At 35.0% G+C, this 20985-nt stretch overlaps 1 protein-coding gene across 1 annotated transcript; it reads left to right on the forward strand.

The window, feature by feature from the left end:
* Positions 1-3953: 3953 nt before the first annotated feature.
* On the forward strand, positions 3954-19830 carry LOC124358694. The gene is made up of 4 exons (XM_046810995.1): positions 3954-4016; positions 16422-17468; positions 17619-17752; positions 19470-19830. The coding sequence occupies exons 1-4, from the start codon at positions 4008-4010 to the stop codon at positions 19612-19614; spliced, it is 1335 nt and encodes a 444-aa protein (XP_046666951.1). The 5' UTR covers positions 3954-4007; the 3' UTR covers positions 19615-19830.
* The last annotated feature ends 1155 nt before the right edge of the window (positions 19831-20985 follow it).

A 20985-nucleotide genomic window follows, 5' to 3' on the forward strand; every position in this document is an offset into this window, starting at 1 on the left:
TGCAATGCTAGAAAAACTATATTTTAGTTTTTCAACTTCACAATGTGCTACTAAGAAAAACTATTTTTCAAGTATTTCAGGTGAAATACTACCTATAAGGCCTAAAAGGGTTGCAACCCCTATTTTAAACAACGATGTTTTGTTTTTCAACTCCTCGCTATCCTAGAAGGGTGAAATTTGAAATACACTTTCCTTACTCTCTCAACAGACAAAGTAAATATTTTTTTAAAGAATTTTAATCGCCCATTGCAGCTTAAATAAGATTTACCGTAGAAGAACTATGATGTATTTTTAAACTGTTATAGAAAGTGGAATTTGACACATATTTATTATGCCCTCAGCAGATTGCCCGACAGCGAAAATACCTTGGACAAGAAGTACATTACAATGGCTAAAAGTAGTCATTTTTACCAAAGTAGTTTTGCAGACTAACGTACTTATATACTTTATTGATCGGCACATTAAGGTAAACGTTAGTACGGTGCCTGAAATACCTTCGACCGAAGTAGACGCTTTATGATTGTAGAAGAGTTTTCAGGTCAATGTATGCGTATATTTCCATGACCACGGCATCAAAGTAAACACTACGGCACCAAAAATATCTTTGATCGGAAGTAAATTACATTAATCGAAAGTAGTTACCTTCATTTTAACTGAACTAGACTTTTCAAACCAACTTTCTTGATCGGAAGAGCAAGGAAAACGCTGTTATGGCACCAGAAATATCTTAGACCTGAAGTAGATTATTTTTAATGTAAGTAATCGCTTTTTGACTAAAGTAGTTTTTCTAACCAACGTACGTATTTAATTTCTTGATTGGGACAAGGCAACCGCTACTGTAGTTCCAAACATTAGACCGGAAGTAGTTATAATGACTTGAAGTTGTCGTTTTTAACAAAAGTATATTTTTTAGATTAATATGTAAAAATATCTTGATCGGGGCAACAGTGCAACCGTTATGATGGCTTGTTAAATATAATTGATTCGAACTAGAAATGCTTCTTCTCACGTCAAACCTGAAATAAGAGCCAGTGGCAATTTTTTTAGCTTTTGAACCTCTTAATCGCGAACACTTAAATAATTCTTACCATAAACATGTATGAGAATATTCATGCTTTCACTGGGTTTACTACGACAAACTTAGTATTCCTCGACTCTGGCCTAAATGTACGAAGTAATTTAAGTGTTATTGAAATTATTGGAGTTGATACAGTGAAATATGTTTATATTATATGTAGTCTGACCTATTACAGGACCCCAAAACGTTGCTCTTTAAACTTACAGTCCAATTATTCTGAAGTGGATCAGGAGACTCGAATATCTTTTAGTGACTATCAATTATTTTTTTTAGGGATGAAAACCACTTATTAAGCCATTTAAAAAGTACATGTGTATTACGTATCTGTTATTCAATAGAAAATAGCATGCAAAACCGCTGTTAACTGCTAGTAATCTATAAGTCTTCTAAATTGCAGTCACTCCCAAGTTTTATTCTATCAATAAAATAATAATTTTTGGATTGCGGCTTTTTAAATGGATTTCCGCTTTTATAAATACGTGTAATTACTGACTTCAAAAATAAATAAATAGTTAATAAAAATATCCTCCTGAAACAACCTGAAATTGAATTATCTAATGAGATGTTTGGTAAAACTGGTATATTGGGCAGTCATAACGTTTAAACAGAAACTGGCATGACGTGATGAGTACTTTTTTGCGTAGTTTTTATACGTACTAATGGGTTTTCGTGACTTTTTTACTAGAGTTTACGATATATGTGTATACTAGCGTGTATAGTAATCCAAAGCATTTTGGGACGGCGTGGTTGTATCTGCTAAAGCTATCCCTCACGATCTTGAATGAAGAATTTCGAAACTCCATCACATTGAAACCTTATAAAATTAAAATCGTTATGAGCATAAACAATGGTATCCAAAAACTTGAGGTAAGTTTTATAATCATCAAAAATTAATTAGTATGGCGTATTTTCCATTTTATCGCTTTCAGAATTGGACATTTAACACATAAACAATCCTTTCTTGCACAGCAAAGAATATATTGTAATGTATTGCAATCATCAGACATAGTTTTGAGCACTACCTTTGCTATCTTAACCATAAAATTAATTAAAATCATTCGCTCGCTCTGTCATATTCTATTTTATTCAAAACTCGAGGGTGTCTGTTACTTTCAATTTTTTCATCGATTATTCATGGACTCTCTCGGGGAGAAAGAGGCACCTATGCCCATTGTATACAAGTACTGTTGCCGAACTTAGGTAGCTTATGTATAAAAAAATCATTCTATGGTAATCTGGCGGCAATTATAGAAAATGTGTGCATTACTTCACAGAATGTGACCCTCAGAACTCAAAACTACCCCCGTTCAAAATGTCAAAATATATTTATATATAACTATAAAGAGAATCTATCTACTTCTTTCGACTGATCCAAAAGGACTATTTTATTTTATTTCAATTTTCTATTGTTTTATGTCGTCAGTTGGTCTGCTGACAAACTATATTTCTAAAATGGCAACTTTTCAGTAGCAAAAGTTTTGTGTTGTCGAACACGACAATTTTGTTCCTTGCCTCAAAAAATAGTCATGCGTCTCTATTCTCTACCAAGAACTTATTACTAATTAGGCTATTATAAACTAATTTAAAACTGGCACTAAGATATTCCTTCATGAACGTAGAGACACGGCACAATGAGCCATGAACTGCCCGAATGCATTTTAACGTCACTCAGCGACTTTAAACTTCCAAGATTTTTAGAAATTTCTCCAGAAGCCTAACAACTCTGCCGAATTAGTATTTGGCAAATCTGTACAAACTCTATCATACTCAAAGTAAGGATAGTCATGGACGTCACCCGCCCCACAACACTGACCGCATGCGGACAGGAAGTCACTAGCGAATCGTCATCAACAGAAATAATTGTGGTTTGCTGTAATGAGCTAGCTGGAGAGCGTTTGCCTGCCATTCTAATATGCATTGCTTTGGTAGAAGTTGACTATTCCTTTAATAGTAAAGGTTGCATGAAGCATTTCAATTTTATACCTGGTATAATTCTTGAGATATTCTGCGCATAGGCAAACAATAGTATAGAAAATAAATGTTTACATTCCCGCGAGCGATACGCTTGGCTAACGCACAGCTAATGAACTATTTGGTAAGCTTTTTAGTACGTGGTAAGAATATACATTGCTATGAAAGGCGTTAATGGTTGATTTATTTCTTTTTGTACGTATTTGATCAAATGTCTTATGGTTTCTTAAATACGTTTCACGATGTGTTGAAGTTTTCAGATTTATAAGTGAAGAGATGTTTATTGAAACGATGTTATTCCAACATGTGTTGGGCAAGGATATATTATTGGTACAGTTTTGAACATTTCCGTTATGTTATCTGTACAGTTTTGAAAATTTTCGCTATGTTGTGTATACAGTTTTGTACATTTACGTTATGTTATTTGTATACTTTTAAACATTTCCGTTATGTTATTTGTATAGTTTTGACATTTTATTTCGCTATGTTGTGTATACAGTTTTTTACATTTACGTTATGTTATTTGTATACTTTTAAACATTTTCGTTATGTTATTTGTATACTTTTAAACATTTTTCGTTATGTTATTTGTATAGTTTTGAACATTTCCGTTATGTTATTTGTACAGTTTTGAATATTTCCGTTCGTTATTTATACAGTTTTGAACATTTCCTTTATTTTATTTGTTCAGTTTTGAACATTTCCGAAGTCAGATTATTGAGTCCATTCCAGTAATTGATGTACTTAGTTCGTATTCCCCTTAGCCAATATTTCGGAAAGCTACTCACGGAGCGTAGATACGGCGCTAGGTGCTGAGGACCATGACTGGGACGACGGGCATGAGTGGGCAGTGGCAAGGAGAAAGGTATAAGTGAAGATTCTGTGGGCAGCGGCCCAGTAGTGTCTGGGAGCTCTTGGATACCGCAGTCTCTGGATATACCCGTAACAGACCTCAACAATGAATTTGGTGAGCAGTCAACTCATTATTTTGGTTTACTTTAATTTACATACTATTTAAACATGATATGAATGTTTTTTTCTGCTGGTTAAAGCTAAGGCCTCAGATGATTTTACAATTACCAACTGACACTGCATGTCCCCGCGAGGAAGAAGAGCGGTTATATTAGTGACATTAGTAATGTTGTTGCTGTGCCTAAAACGCTCCAATTTTACTAGTCGTCAGATATTTCTTTTCAGTTTATAATTTCTTATAAGAAGATGAAGAGAAGTTGTTAATGTATAAAATGAATAAGAAAACCCTTTCATTCAAGATAAGCTACATTAATGTGTTCAAATCTTTATTAACGATTCACTTTTATGGTGTTCTTTTGGAAATAGAAGGGGGTTCAAACCGAGGATTATTGATAAAAATGAATATTTATAAGAATGAAGGGAGACATATGATAAAATAGTAAGCGCGTCAGTCAAACCGCCTTGATTGCAAGGGTAAACATTAATCTCTTCCGTTTGTTTCCATTCCTTTCATTATTAATTGGCTTTAAATAGAAATAAATAAATACGGGTAGTCAGTTTTCTTTGTAAACATTATGCATTTTGTAATAACTCCGGTATGCAGATGTAATATGTAAAAAGAAATTACAAAATAATTAGAACCACGATACTCGTAAAAGTGCTAAAGTTTTGATTCAAACGGAACATAAACAGCTTAAAAGTTGTTAAAAGAATGGATGCGTATAAATTTTAATTAAAACATATCGATGGTTAACTATTTTTATACAATTTATATAAAAATGTTAAAAATACAGCAACTTTTCTTCTTTTTACTTTTGAAATAAAAATAAAATAAACGTCTTTGGAGGATGTACATGACATGACTTTTTGTAATCTGTAGTGTGTGTGTGTGTGTGTGTGTGTGTGTGTGTGTGTGTGTGTGTGTGTGTGTGTGTGTGTGTGTGTGTGTGTGTGTGTGTGTGTGTGTGTGTGTGTTTTATTCTCCCGCCTGTAGAGCACAATATGCTTTTTGATATTTTGGAGTTGCTCCCCTCCCAAACCATTTAGGGGGAAAACTAATTTAAGACAGGCTGCAAGTACTGCAATGACTCCCCTTAAAATTTTGTATTTGATTACAATAATTTAAGTTAAGAGAGGACACTACTTTATTTGCACACCATATAAAGTCCAGTTATTATACTATTATAAAGCTTACATCTCGCCGATCGATGTGACGTAATTTGAGAAAGAAATACAATAAACAAAATGGAAATATAATCAATTCAATTTGAATTCAGAAATGACTAGCTGTTAGTTCACAGATAAACCGGTATTAAACTCAATATTAATAGTTTAATTTATATAGACGAAACAAACAACCAGTAATTTTTGAAGATTAATGACTAGCGATAGAGCGGAGCGGATAGGAAGGGAGGAGTGGGGAAGCGCCGTGTAGGCGCCTAGCGGCGGAAGATAGGATGGAGCCTCGACGTCACGAACTTGACTCGTTAAATAAGTTGTTTAGTTACTGAAAGTTACAGGGAAAGTGAATTCGAATGTAACCAGATCAGAGATCCGGCCGGCACCTGCTCTCCAACACTATAAAGTAACAAGAAAGTGTATCGCAATACACTGAGGACTTAAAGGAGATCACAATCTCTCCTTTCTGCTCCAGTGTCTGGGGAATTAATGGATTGTAGGAATATTGATACTACAGGCTAAACATTTTAATAAACCAACTGAGTTCGGAATTCTTGTGAATTGCTATTCAGTTACGATACGCAATCGTCCCACTGTAAATCGTCCCATTTTAGGAGTGTAGTATTTACAAGTGCGGGTGTATATTTATAGTAGTACGGTTTTCTTCTCAGACCAGAAAACCAGCGAGGAAACAACAACGAATTTGAGAGGCCCAAACTTGAGTTTCCTATAAAGAATCTAATTCTAATTTTACTGAAAACGCATTTTTATTTCTTTACATAAAAATCCTTTATTTTATCGTGAGATGTACCCCAACATTGTTTTTCAGTTGGATGATATTGGTATTCAGCAGGTAATTACTGCAGATGTACGTTTATGATATTTTCAATCCAACAATTCCATTTTTGAAGATGCATTCTTTTTTGGAATCTCCAAGATCACTGAAGTTCTTTTTTAAGAAAACATAGCCACTTAATATAGGAGTGTTTTGTTAACATTCATCCAGAAATAAATCAATGCATAGTCTGTTTTACCTCTTATGCCTTATTTTATTTAAATATGGTTGGTTATCTGGCATTCATATTAGAACATTTTGTGCATTCCCATAGGATTTCTTTTTGTAGGAATTCTTTAAATATGTATTTTCATTGGCTGAGAAAGGTACACTTAAGTTAAATTCATATTCATAGCCTAATTAAAAAGAAAACACAATATTCTTTTGTTCAGGTTAGATGTCGCGCAAACGACTAATAAACAAATAAAGCACAGCTCAAACCAGTAACATATACCATCCTGTGACATGGAAAACTTAAATAATTATCATAGTGCACTCGGAATACCGAACGCCTTCTATTGCATCTGTTAACGCCCATTTGATGAAGGTGTAGCACATGGATATGTTAGATGTGCATTATTATTGTTATACGGGTCATATTGGAAGTTAAATCTAAAAATGTCAAAATATAGAAATTAAATCTTTTATCATTTGACAATATCAGCTGTTTCTATTTCACATCCAACAAAACCTGGGGAAGACAAATTAGGAATTTCGTTCAACTCAAACCAAACTGCTTCTGAATAGCAATATAAATAATTTCTTTATTGGAATAACCAACGTGGGAATATTGTGGTCTCAAACATAACTGTCTCGAATATTCTGAATACCTGGCTTCCGAGGAACACAGTATAACTACGCCTCCTTAAATCTAGATACGCAAACACAATTAATTTTTCATGCATCGGTTACTCAGCTTCCGACATGTTGGCATGCATTGTAAGTTCCTAAAACGCGATTTGTGTTTGTCAGAGCGAAGCAAACAAGAGAAACCTGTATTATAACAAAGACGCGCTATCAACAGTATTATCGGCGATAGTTGGTGGCACTGCGCGTGCGTTGTGGCTCTTGAACAAGCGGCCGATAGTATCTCCGACAACTCCTGTCGGCCCGCGCAGCCGCGGCGCACTGCGCATGCGCGTGTGGTGTGTGCGTAGCTCGCTGAGAGGAGATGCGTGTATATACTCACGTTATTATAAAATGAAAGATTCGGCACTTTACCAGCAAAATACCTGTAATTTACTACGGCTTAATAAACTTTGCAATTGAACATGCAATTCCCAAAATAAATATTATCAAATAAGATTTCTTCTATTATTAAAGATGCAACATTATATACATATTCATGTCATATCTGACTTCAGTCAGTTGCCGTGCTGTCTTGGGAAGGAATATTTCAATCCCGGCACGATATGGCCAGCTTAAAACAAACTAAATAATCTTTATTGCAGCAACAATATTTGTATGGCAAACGTCAATACGAGTTTTATAAAATTTCTGACATTCATACATACAATGTTACAATTGCGCCTCTTTCATTCATCGTCAATGTAACCCACTTAGTGCAACGGTACAGCGGAGTCAGTTTTCTAATTGGGCGGTCTCCCACTCGAATGCCAAAAACTCATCTGCATTATAGAATGCTTGAAAAAACAAAAAGTATTTGAGACAAGTCTCTAACGCCTTAGGTGTTGGCTCATGTTTAGTTGAATTTGGAAGTGTATTGAGGAAATGAACAATCGCTTGCTAGGGCAGGCGTTCATAAACCACCGTTCTCTGACTCCCAGTCGGTAGTTTGCTCTCCCACGTGTCTCGTGCATGTATATTTGCATGCACTACTTAAACAGTATTGTTTTCCCACTAATTCTATTATAACTAAAGATAAATTTAAAGACTCGAATGCTGAACACAGGCATTAGGTAGCCTTTGGGTAAAGTTCTATGTATTAATTATACTTAATTCTATGTATTAATGTACTATTCAATGTATTAGGTCTTAAACTATTAATGCTTCATCAGTTATAACATAATGTTTGTACCCATGTGAATGAGAAAATTTAAGACATTAGACAACTTTAATATCGTTGATTTATAACTCAGGTTACTTTAGGTAAAGATAAGACACAAAGGTAAACACAACTTTAACACTTTAATGTACATTGGTAAGTCAACAAGAAAAGTCAATCTTAAGTACTTATGAATAAATCTTTAGTCATAAAATAAATGTAGGCTACTGCAAATCATGATCACTTCAGTCACGCTTGCTGATTGCTTTCCACCTAAGCTTCTCCGCAATGAAGCCGTTTATGATGTTCCCATGGTTTAGCCTATCTTCTGACATAGAGGTCCGGAGTCTGTTCTTGATCAGCTTCAGCTTAGAGAAAGAATGATCTTCCGGCAGAGTAATTAGTCACCATTATTATCGCCACTTCTACATTAGTAAATCATAAGTTGATACATCCACCTTTCTTTACTAATGTGTTTTTCACTTTTCTCATATCCATTTTGAAAGTGGCTGGACAAATTCTTGAATATTGTAAAACTTCGTTGCGCAATTCTTTGTCAACTTCATATTCTAGACAGTCAGTTAATTGATAGCTTTCTGCTCATATTCCTCGAAACTTTCCTGTTTACCTTGAATCAGGGTTCTGGAAGATTTCAACAATGATGTCACTGTGGTCACGTCGATTCTAAGGTTTTGTAAAGATTCAATAGTTTTTTTTTGCTTGACCAAAAATATCGTCCCTAAAAACGGCACACAGCCCTGTCTCCAACTTGTTTATTTTTCGATCTAAACCTAGATAAGCCAATCTTGACATCTCTGAATAGTCCATGTCTTCTAAAGCTCTCAACAGTGAATAATTTTTTCTTGGTATCCTCGCAAAACAGCTTTGGTGGCATCAGCTCAACATGGCCATCGTGTTGTCGTTCTTTTTGGTACAAACCAGATCAAATTCGTAATGAAATCCATCTGTAATAACAAATATTGTGTATGCTTGTCAAGCAATTCATTTGTAAGGTGTAATAATAAAGTGTAACTGTTAAATTAATGTTTGAGTTAAGAGAATGAAGAACAAGCTCATTCGTTTCACTGTGTAACCAAACGGCCGTTACAACAACTTCTTATATCGCGTATCAATAAGATATTCATGATATTCAGTTATGTCCAACAATGTAATTTTGGAGTTAGTATCTTTGGTATTTATTGGTATTTAGAACGTTGTAAGATTTTCAAACTGGATGCAGTAGGTATTAGAATCTCCTTAAAATATACGTTGATATATGAATGTGATGACCCAGTTTTGAATATTCCATTTGTTATATTATGCAACTTTGAGTATCAAAGATCTTTTCGACAGGCCAATTTATTTTCCCGAGTTAGTATGAATTGGACAGTGAGGATAAAATTATAGTTGAGCAGATATGCCGAAGTTTAAAGTTCTATAAATTCACTTTACAGACACTTTATATCGTAACGCTGTTCTGTCCCCGATTGAACGTGTTGTCCTGTTGTTGTAAATAAGTCCGTAAGGCCACTAAGTTAATACGCCTATCTTAATTAAGGTGATAAGTTGGAGTCCGACCCCTTTGTCTCTACCTCAGCAATATTTTCAGTTCCTCTCGTTACATTTTCACTGGGTGGTCGAGAGATCGAAGAGCTACGTTGTGGTAACAGCTGTAGTGAACGACGCCACGATGCTCAACTTTCCCGCCATGCCGCGCAGGGCCGGTGCGCGTATTTCAAGTCATTCTAACAAGTAGGTTTATGTCCACTTTCACCCCAATAATTTGTCACTGTCGAATTTAAATAATCTCCGAACGGATTGTTACGGGAATTTGCTTCAGTTAAGGTGCGTCCACAGTGGACGAACATTGATCGACGAACACTGTCAGTGAACATTTTATTGTTCACCAGCGAATGTTTGGTGTTCGGTAAATAGTAGACACTTTGATAAACATTCATGGGGGTAGCGCACCGCCATCTGTGTTCGGCCAAAATATTCGCCCTATGAGCAAACTTTTGTAAACCCTTTGTATCGCAGCTATTGCAGTCCGTTTCATGCCGAGATTTTGTGTTTCTAGTAAATTCATTGTTGCTTGAACACCGTACTACAGTAGTAACCATAGGGTAGATAAAGGAGCCTCCTGACTGATAGATAGGCTTCATTAACGCGAAGGAAAAATCCATGTTTTGACTAGCACCAGCATAGAACTCATTCTTGTCTTTGTGGAAATGAAGTTGCATTCAAAATTAAATTATTTTACAGATAATCTTTCTCGATATACCCCTATCTAGCAATAAGCTACATTTACAGTTTGTTCATTAAGTTATGTTTCATAACAGTGTTCATATCTGCTATAGTTAGGCTATACTCGTATGTGTGACATATAATTTTGTACATCGACTTTGCACTGTATTACTTTTTCTTTTACTCTATGAATAAAAATGTCACACGTTAAAATATGATGATTTACTCAGTTTGTTTACAAATATTTATTCTGCCATTTTCTCGTTGCCATTATGGTTACCTATACGATCAATCTAAAATATTCGCTATAACAGCTCTCAGCCAAATCCTATGAAGTGACATGGACCATTAGCCAACGTATGTCGCCCATATAAAAATGAAAGCTTCATGCAAACTTTCAAGTCTATAGGTCAGTTTATTTTCGGACATACATACAGAAATTAAATAGTAGTATATAAGCTTCGCTATCACTCAGTTAAGTTGAACGAACAGCATAGTTTACTATGAAATCCATAAGAAGAGAGTTGAAGAAAGGGTGTAATAACAGTTTAAAAACAATTGCTACAGAAACTGGGTCAGACGTTAATTCAGCCAAGAAGTTGATAGCCTATTTATACAGTACAGTACAGACGAAAAAAAGTGCAGAACGATCAGGATTGGAATAGGCAAATCCGCATTTATTGGTGACAATTATGCACTAATAGTACACTCTCATGCAGCTAAACAGTACAATCTCAAGAGGAAAGAAGATATCGATGTAATTTATGATGATGTCCAAACACCATGACAAACAAAGATGAAGCAAAGATGATTATAAAATATTGTTATAGAGAATTAAAATAGGTATCGACAAGAAGGAACAAGAACGTTTTCTGTTACTGGAACTTTTGAAATTCGTAGTCTGTAAGAAATTGATTTACCTATTAATGCTATTAGCATTCAAAATCGATATTCGAGTAAAGTTGGAGAAATGGTAACCATATTTTCAATCCGCTCTGAGGTCATCACCATGCCACCACCGTGACAACATTAATGGCTGGTAACTTATATTTGCAGCAGACACAACAGTAACTAGCAAGTAAATTCCGAAGCGCACCAAAATCCACTTTCAGGCATTGAAAATGCAGCAAACACTGAATTCACATGGAACGCCACAATTTGTTTACCACACATGAAAATAAATGTTCGGCAAGCAATTTTGAAAGAATATTTAGTTTGTATTATGTTTGGCGAAAATTTTCGTCGTGAATGTTTGCCCAGCTTGGACGCAACTTTCTAAAAATTACGAAATATGACGAAATATGCTACGTCCAGATCCAGCTATCAAAACTCTTCCTCAGATGGATGAATATCAACCCAACGCGTGATACAAAAAAGAACAACTCATAATCAGACATCTGTAAGTTCAAAGCTGTTGTATGTGTTAGATGACTCATCCTCTTGAGAAATAACGTTATCGGACTTCAGTTCTGAAACGTGTGAATCAAACTATCATATATCTAAAACAATAATGAACTGTATTCAGGAATCATCAGGAATAAACACTAAGCGACGGATTTCTAAGACATTCGTCTAATAATCATGAATAGAGGTTAGTGGTGGTAAGATACAATGTCGTCGACTCACACGCAGGCTCTGTTATTCCAAGGACTTGTTACACAGAGTTGCCCAACACATCGCTGCCAACTCAGCTGTGTAACAGAGGCCGATCTTGTCAACGCGTGCAAGGAAGTAATCGTTCATTCCATTGTGTTCAAGTATTGGGTATTTAACGCTTGTCAGGAACCGTTTAATAGGCCAGGGAACCATATCTAAGAAATTGTTAACAGCTTAATGTCTCCGTATGCTGGGACTTCTTTCTGGAGTTCTTTGTATTCGAACGTAACGTACAGCTTTCTAATTTACTTTGCGTAGTATATAGGGCACATTGCAACAGTGTGTACTAGCATCCTTCTTCCGGGACCCGTACAACTGACTGATCTCACTTCTTTTCTCGAGAGTGTGTACAGAGTGTGCAAAAATCACATTTATTATGACCGAAAATAATATAATCGAATATATAAAAACGAATATTTAGAGTAACAGTACGACCTAGCTTAGAAATACGTTTTTTATCAAACATCGTAATTAAAACGATTTTCAATACCGTCATGGCTGTATGGAACCTAATTAAGTAAATGATCGAAGAAATAATCATCACTAACACGAAGAAGAATTTTCCAGAGTGCAGAAGAGATTATCACTTTCTTGTTTGATGCAGGTGTAATGGTAGAATAGACACCTTTTGAGAGCGCAATGCCAACTTTGATAACTTCGCAAGCCTTGGGAAAGAATCGTAGCACATTATCCAGCATAGAAAATCTTTTCCTCCTGTATTATGTTCAATATACTATACACCTTAACCACCTATACCTATACACCTACTATACAGAGAGGTTTTAAAACATTCCCACCTGCGGAAAATTATTCCCTATTCTCTCTTAAAATTACGTTAACGTATTGCTTTTAGCAAGCTGCCGAAAATAACTCCTTAAAAGACACATTAACCCACATTGGTTAAAACCTCAGTTGTTTAAAAAAAGAGTTGACCTGTAGTGATTGAAAGTTACAGACCTAACTTAGCGAACGTGCTCCGGGCGAATCACTGCTGATTAATCAGTGCGGATCATACTGGCAGTGGCGTGCACGTCTGTAACACTGCTGTGACCGCACAATGACATTCACATTCACTCGTCACGTAGCATCGCGTTGAGGACATCACTTTCACTGATTCGCACGATTTTCCGCTCATTGGCTCTCGGCGTTTCATCTACCTGCCCCATTTCTTCTGCTTCCTGCCAATAGTTTCATCTGTGGCATAATACCACTTGGTTGATGAAGCCCCCAAATACATCTTGAGTAAGTATTTCTAACACCGACATTTGACAAAAATAAATTCACCTGAACCACAAGTAGGGTGCTAATAAGTAGTTTTTTTTTTTTTTATTAGTAACATAACTATCTAAGACCCTTACGATATCATATACAGGCAAAAGTAATATCATACATAATAACAAAATAAACATTTAATCATAATCCTAATAATATTACAAATGCGAAAGTGTCTTTGTTTGTTTTGCTTCCACGTATAACCTTCCCAACCGATTGTACTGAAATTTGACATGGATATTCTTACGGTCCTTGGGGTGAATGTAGGGCTATTCTTATTTCGAAAATCACACAGGGCTACACCCCACTGGTTTCTAAAGCAGTTAAAAATTCCATCTTGATATTAAAAGTTGCGAAATATTAATTTAAATAGCTTGTCAAATGTAATAAACTGTTCTGTGTAAACATTTTTTGTGACAGCACGACCATATGTTAATTTAACTCCTATTTTAAATTTGTTTACATATACAGTGTGAAAGCATAGAGTAAGCAATAGTCCTCCTCCGTAGACTAATGGTTATAGTCTCGGCTCTCTAACTGAGAGATCACGGGTTCAAATCCCGGGGAGGGCCAATCATGTATAGACACAAAAAACAGTGTACTTTGAAAAATAATTATGTACAGTGTACTTTAAAACCAGTGAACATCGCAGCCTACATAGCAGAAGCGGAGGCTTAAAAGAGATTAGAAAAAAGCTTAATAGTACAGCACTTCTTAATTCAACATCGTGGCAACAAGGCAAACACATTAATTTATTCTCGGTTTTACTTCATGAATAAAATTGTATAGGTATGAGTACATGTAGGATACTGTACATTGTAAGACGACATATTTCTAATACCTGAAGGAACACAAAACGGAGGGACTGGGGCATTAGCTTCATTCAACAAACCATTCACTCCGTGACTACAACTTAACGAAAGTAGTGAGCGCAGTGAGTCCCTAGGAGATTATAGCAAGCGAACTCACAGAATAATACAAGAGATATTAAATGAAATTTTAGTACAGAAAATCGTTGAGGGGACAATGCACCAACTTTACATTGATGAGGTATACGATTAGGTATATATACTTATAGTGCATATAGAGAGATATATACGAGTATATAGTATATGAGGAGGTTAGAATCAAAGTGCACATGTTCTAAAAAATTCGAAATTTAGATAGCAGTGTATTCTTTTTCGCCTCGTTGCCCTGCACATTGCTATACTTTAGGTTTGTTCCTAAAAAATCATGTTCCTATGTAATTTAATGTTGAAAAAGTAAGGTTGGCAACACAACTCACATGTTCCACTGGAGCTTGTGAGTTTTGACAGACTACGAAATCAGCCAAGTCACGTGACTCCTTTCGACCAATAAAAACAGAGTTGTGAAGCAAAACAAGAGGTTGCCTAACCTAAAATCTGTATATTGTGAGTGAAACTTAACTTTATTTATTAAACTTATGAGAAGATGGACGAGTTTTTAACACCTTCAGCTAAAGATGAAAGGCCTACAAAAAGTAACTGGAAGAAAACCAAAGAAAAGATAGCCAGGTAGGACTAGGCTATCTTTTCAGAAAAGAAAAAAGACGTTGACAAACTTCTACGTAAGCAGTAAGCACTTTGGAGAGACCTGGAAAAATAATGACAATCTCCATTTTTATAAAAAAATCATAGAAGGTGAACCGTCGGTCAACGGAAATCAATTAACCATGCGTGAACCGCGTAGATAAATTCCAATATTATTAATTCAGACTTTTTATATATTTTAATAAAGAGATTTTAACACCAATATAATATGCTTGTTGATGAGTAAGACAAGCGGTAAGTTAGGATTTTTCACTCTACCCGTTTACCCGAAGTGCAACACAAACGAAGAAGTAGACACTTTTTAAATGTAGTGAGCTTTTCAGTCCAAAGTATGGAAAATGTGTATATATTTATAACTTTGGCCCAAAGATTATGTTGAAAAAATAATCTCGATTTCAAGAGTAAGAATAACTCATCATTGATTTGTTATCATTCACCGAAATTCTGAGAGACCATTATCTCCATATGTAATTCAACATAGTCAAAATTAGTTTAAATTGTCTCAACCAGAAAGGAATTTTCATTTATAACTTAATATATATGTTATATATTTTAAAAAATGTAATCGTATCAGGTCTAAATAAAAGATAAATCTGTATTCCTCCTCTATAAGTTTCATTTATTTGTTGAGGCTTAAAATATTCTACATAACTACCGAAGACTTATTTAATGTTTATTATTTCCATTCGTTTATTATTAATTTTAACCTAAAACATTGAAATACTTAATGGTAGTATGGATGTCAACCTATCATATCGTAAGTATTGAAATGTGAAACGTATTAGTAGTATTGATGTTGTTGATTTTAGTTTTAAATTTTCAATAACAATATGTATATCCTTACAGTTCAGAAAGCTGAATCCGATCTCACTACAAAATAGTAAAAAGGTATATATATTTCTCGAGGTGAACAGCAAAATCCAATTTTGTGTTGGGTACATAATTCATTTGAACAAGAAATGCAAAACTTGAAATAAGAATTACTCGCAATTTTCCCCTCTCGTCCTCTTTTAATCATTAACACTGAAAATGGAGACCTAATGCATGACATATGACTAATTCCATTTCAAAAATATCATAAGACCCTATCGTATTAAATCATAAGTGCTATCACTAAGAAAGGTATGAACTTCGACTTTGAAGTTCCTGTATGTTGGTATAAATAGTTAAAATGTTACTGAAATCATGAGAGCCATTCAATCAACGGAATGTTGCATAGGAATTGCGAGCGAAGCCGCGGGTATGTGCTAGTAATAATTGTAAAATTCACGTAATTAACACCATGACTATTACGAGTGAATAAGTATATAGTGTAAATGATCGAGACTCGTGTTTAAATTTTTGGACATCGGCGGATGGCTGAAAACGAGTACGTAGTGTAATTATATGTAATAACGTTAATAATCAACACGTCGCAAGATGTAACTCTATTACTTTACAATTAAAAATTAAATATTAGCCCAAAAATAATAATTGGCTTTAGCATTATGATTAATTTTTTTCTGTTAGCAAGTAAATGCCCTAGAACAAATTTGCTTTGAACAATGCGATATTTATGCTTATATTCAATATATTTTGACTAATTAGTTCCCTGTCTCTTTCTCATAAATACGTTTTGTAAATCTGTCTTATTTTCAGTTTCAGATACTGGCGGTTGGTACACTTGTTTTCTACTCCAGCAGCGCACAGCTGTTTCCTTTTTCAAATCTACGAGCGTTCTTCGACCCGAAGACAACACAGGGAGGAAACAACAATCAGAGCTCTACTCCAGAGAGCAATGTCAGCCGCCCTCACCGTCAGACAGATGACGACTTCAAAATGCCATCCTTGCAAGAGTTTGATTCACCGGACATATTCGCCATAAACAGAGATATAAACAATCACAGAAGTCCACCTTTAAAGAGATTACCTGCATCAACAGAGTCAACTACACCCAAACCAAAAAGAAAAGGAAGTGGGTCCAGGTACCACTCCAGAATAAGAACAAGTCAAATAGCTCAAAGGCCTGTTGAGGAGGATTCAACTGATTTACTTTTCATAACTCCAAAACCAAATTCAGATCTTAGGGATATAGATGACCAAGAAGAACTGAGCTATTCAAAGACAAAATCCAAAAGTATAACACGGGAAAGGAAACCATTTCCTAATCAGAACCCCCCCAGATCAGTTGAACCAGTAGAGTACGGTACTATACAGATAAACACTGGTAAAGAAGACGAAGTCCTTCCGATTTCCTCAGTCGATCATCCTTCCCAGTTGTCCTTACCTTCAGAAGAGTCAAGAATCGTACAAAATATTCCTCTAATCGGTGTTAATCACCTGCAAAATAGTTTTGAACCACAAGATGAACTAATAGACTATTTGGTGCCACCGAAATTGCCTTCAGTTTACGAAAGAAATTTGAAACGTCAAAAACTAAGGAATCCCACAATTTCTAAGTTAAAACCCCCACCACCAACGCCTTATTCGAAGAAGAACAATAGACTAAGGGTCAAAAAACATCGACATGACATGACAACCGCCAATGCTCCATTGACAGATAGATTGACCACTCAAGCTAAGAGACACATATATCGTAGAAGACCTAATCATCATAGAGATCTCCCAGTTAGGAAACCAATCGAAGATAAGATACCTCTGAGGCAATTGAAGCTCCAGCAGGAAGCAACACAGATGGATGAACAGGTTAGATAAATATCAAGCTAGATTATGTGTATATATGATTATGTGTATGTGTTGGATAATACACTTCTACACTGTTTGACAAGCGAGATTATGTGTACAATACACTGCTACACTGTTTATACTAAGTACTAATGCTGAAGTTTTTTCCAGATCACAGCAGAGACAGGATTCACAGGGGCTGCTTCTCAACCTCATTCCTCACATGACAACGAAAGGGTTGAGTTTCAGATGCACGGTCAAAAAGGGCCCAATTCCTACAAATTTGGATATGATACAGGAAAAGGGTAAGTAAGTCCTTCAGTAATCGTAAGAACGAGTCAAAGTTGAAGTTTTATTTTAAATAATTTAGGTTTTTTTTTAAATATTGCAATAACTGAAAACATTTGACGATTCAATGTTATTTTATAATCTATCCAATTATTTTATAAATGTGCTACTAAATTGCAATGTTACTGTATAAAAATGACACGACCTGCGTTGTTGCCAAGTAGCCTATTACAAATTTCAGAGGTAGAGGTGTTAGCTCTAATGTGAAGCGTTTAGTAACTGATGTCTTTACATACATTAAATCATTTGTGTTTACCTTTTAAAATTATAGGACTAACATCTCATACGTTTCTACATGACTATATTAAATTTACATTTTTAACATCATTACAAATCTTAATGTTGTAACTTGAGACACCAATATTCAACAAGAGTTCGGACTTATATTGTTTTGCACCTTTTAAATTACGTAAGACACGGATTTTTCAATAAGGAGTAATTTTACAACCTTTATATGTGAATACCTTTGCCGAAGCACCGTGGATATTAAAAGGAGATTAAACTCTTTCAATTGTCTACGAGATAGCACTAAAGTTTGAAATATCTACCTTCGGAATCCTCTAAAGCCAAAAAACTTAGCTAAATGCAGTATATAATTAAAAAAAAATTTTTAAAGGATATTAATCTGACTAATGAAATGTACCTAGTTAGAATTTGAAATGACATTTACAACAGTAGTGTACGCTGTACGATACTGTACGTTGTACGTTGAAAGAACAATAATTGTCAAAAATAATAAACGGCTATTGGTTTCAACCTCTATGGTAAATTTGGCATTAGGACGTTAGGCATTTATATCAACGAGTAATTAGATCCACATCAAAATGAAGAGTCCAAAACTGACATATCTTCCTTACATCCAAGGAACGATGGATAAAATATGTAGAATAGTAAGAAGTAATATACAAACGAAGGCTAAACATTGAAGACAATTAGAGACCAATAACGGACACGATTGTTGTGTGTACACCTGATATCTATGTCGTAGTTATGGCTCAGTCAGTCTTCATTGGAGGAACAAAAGGTTTAATGTCTACATGAGTTTGTGAACAAATTAGGCACACGAAGCGTAGAGATACGGTAAAATCTGTCGTAACGGAACACAGTTACAAAACCAAACGAATAGAATTGGATAAAAACCAAAGTAGGTACTTACAAAAATATCACTCTAATATTCAAAAATAATAAGAGAATCCATAGAAATAATTAGGAAAGAAAAAAACTTTAAAACATAAAGCTTGAACTTGAACATAAAGTTGAACTTACCGCAAAAAGCTGGTAGCTTGTGATATGATAAATAAGCCATGTTGATCACTGTTTTGTCACATCGGCCGTTGATTGGTTACGCTGTAGCCAACCACGTTACATCTTCATGCTCTCAACTACTTGTATAAGCAGACTTGTTTTAATTGCAGTTTCCTTTTAACATATGTTGACAGAATAGGTATCTTCACCGCAAGGTTAAAATATTTCAAGAATGGAATAATCTTAACATTCTTTCGACGCGGTGTTAATCATAGATAATAATCATTAAATACAACAAGCCAGGAAAACACTCTAGTTATCATAAGGCTACCTACCGTAAACTAAGATAGCAAAATGGAATAGAGTAGTTTGTGTTTATTCTTTCAATTGATAGATTTAGTTGCTACATAATCATGTCTCTGTTGCCAGACACAACAGACAGTTCCGGTTCGAGGAGAAGGATAACCACGGACATGTAAAGGGGCATTACGGCTACTACGACAAAGACGGAAAGCTCCAGTTAGTCAACTACGAGGCGGACCCTGAACATGGCTTCAAGGCCGAGACTGTGTGACAAGTAACACATTGAAGTCAACACCTCTCTGTATTGTGATATCAACCAAAGCAGTGGCCACGTGCAATATTAGTGAAATCAAAACTTGGAAACATGATCTTTGAGACTGCAACACGAGTTAATGACAAAACACGCAATCATGCTATTTATCTATAAGTGTTATTCATTGCTTTCAATTTGTAAATATCTCAAATAAAATGTTATTTAATTAATTTATTTAGTGGAATTTAATTCTTCACGATATGATTTCAAAATTGACCTTAATGTCCTCCGCAGTCTATTGGTAAGGTTTAAGGTCTGTATCCAAGAAGTAAGTTCTACTTAATATAGTGTGATGTATCTAAACGTGATTTGAGGTAACCTTAGAGCATTATTTTCTGACAAATAAGCTGTTCCCTTATAATCCAGTATTTATTCATTTGGACAACAAGGATCTTTTTTATTAGAACGGTCTATTGAATCTTTTGAAAATAAATGTAATAACTATAGGTCTTATTTCCATAGTTTTGACTAGACGTGGAAAAACATGCAATAAAAAAAGAACGGTTGAAGAAAATAGAGGTTATACGGACTACTTTTTGTGGATTTGATTGAAAAATTGAAATAACATTTATCTGGTAAACATTACATTACATTAGACATGTTTGGTAGGAAAACGTAGTGAAAATGTGTTATTAAGAAATCGCCATCTTTAAATTTATTTGAATATGTAAAGTTAAAAGTACGGTAATAATTAAAAATATACTTTTACATAGGATTTTACTATTCTTCCTTAACGGTTTCGGAGAAGCCCTGCAAGTTGAAAACATTGCTTATACAAAGTATTATGAAAATAGATGGAAGGCGGCTGTCCTAAAATTTGAATCCATAAAACAAGAATGTGGTGTCTACAAATAAAAAGGTACGCTCAAATCTTATAGGTTCATGGAACATAATACTCCTAATATTGTTCCTAAAAAACAAATGAAGGACCATTGTATTTTCGTTTTAGGCACCTTACTGAAAATAGGAGGACAACAGGAAGTGTTAAGATTAAGGTCAAGGTAAAAATGTATTAGACACCATTTAGAAGCAATTGAAACAGATATTCTGAGTTTAGTACAGGTAGATGGACAGACACACAGAGTAACAAGGTATATATATACAGTTCCCGCAGACCAGCAGACTTGTCCTGCGCGCGGGCCTGAGGCAGATTTGGTAGCCTACAGAACAGCTGATACGGATGTCTGCGCATTTTTTACACACTATTTGTCACTTACACCTTTCTTCTGTCTCCTGGTTGTGTCCTGCCCACCTCCCTCAATCTTCCTATATCCCTTCCTTATTAATTTCATGTCTGGATCAGTTTAGTTGATCAACATGTTCTAGTGA

The sequence above is a fragment of the Homalodisca vitripennis genome, chromosome 3, assembly GCF_021130785.1.
Source record: "Homalodisca vitripennis isolate AUS2020 chromosome 3, UT_GWSS_2.1, whole genome shotgun sequence".
In the NCBI taxonomy this organism is placed as follows: Eukaryota; Metazoa; Arthropoda; class Insecta; order Hemiptera; family Cicadellidae; genus Homalodisca; species Homalodisca vitripennis.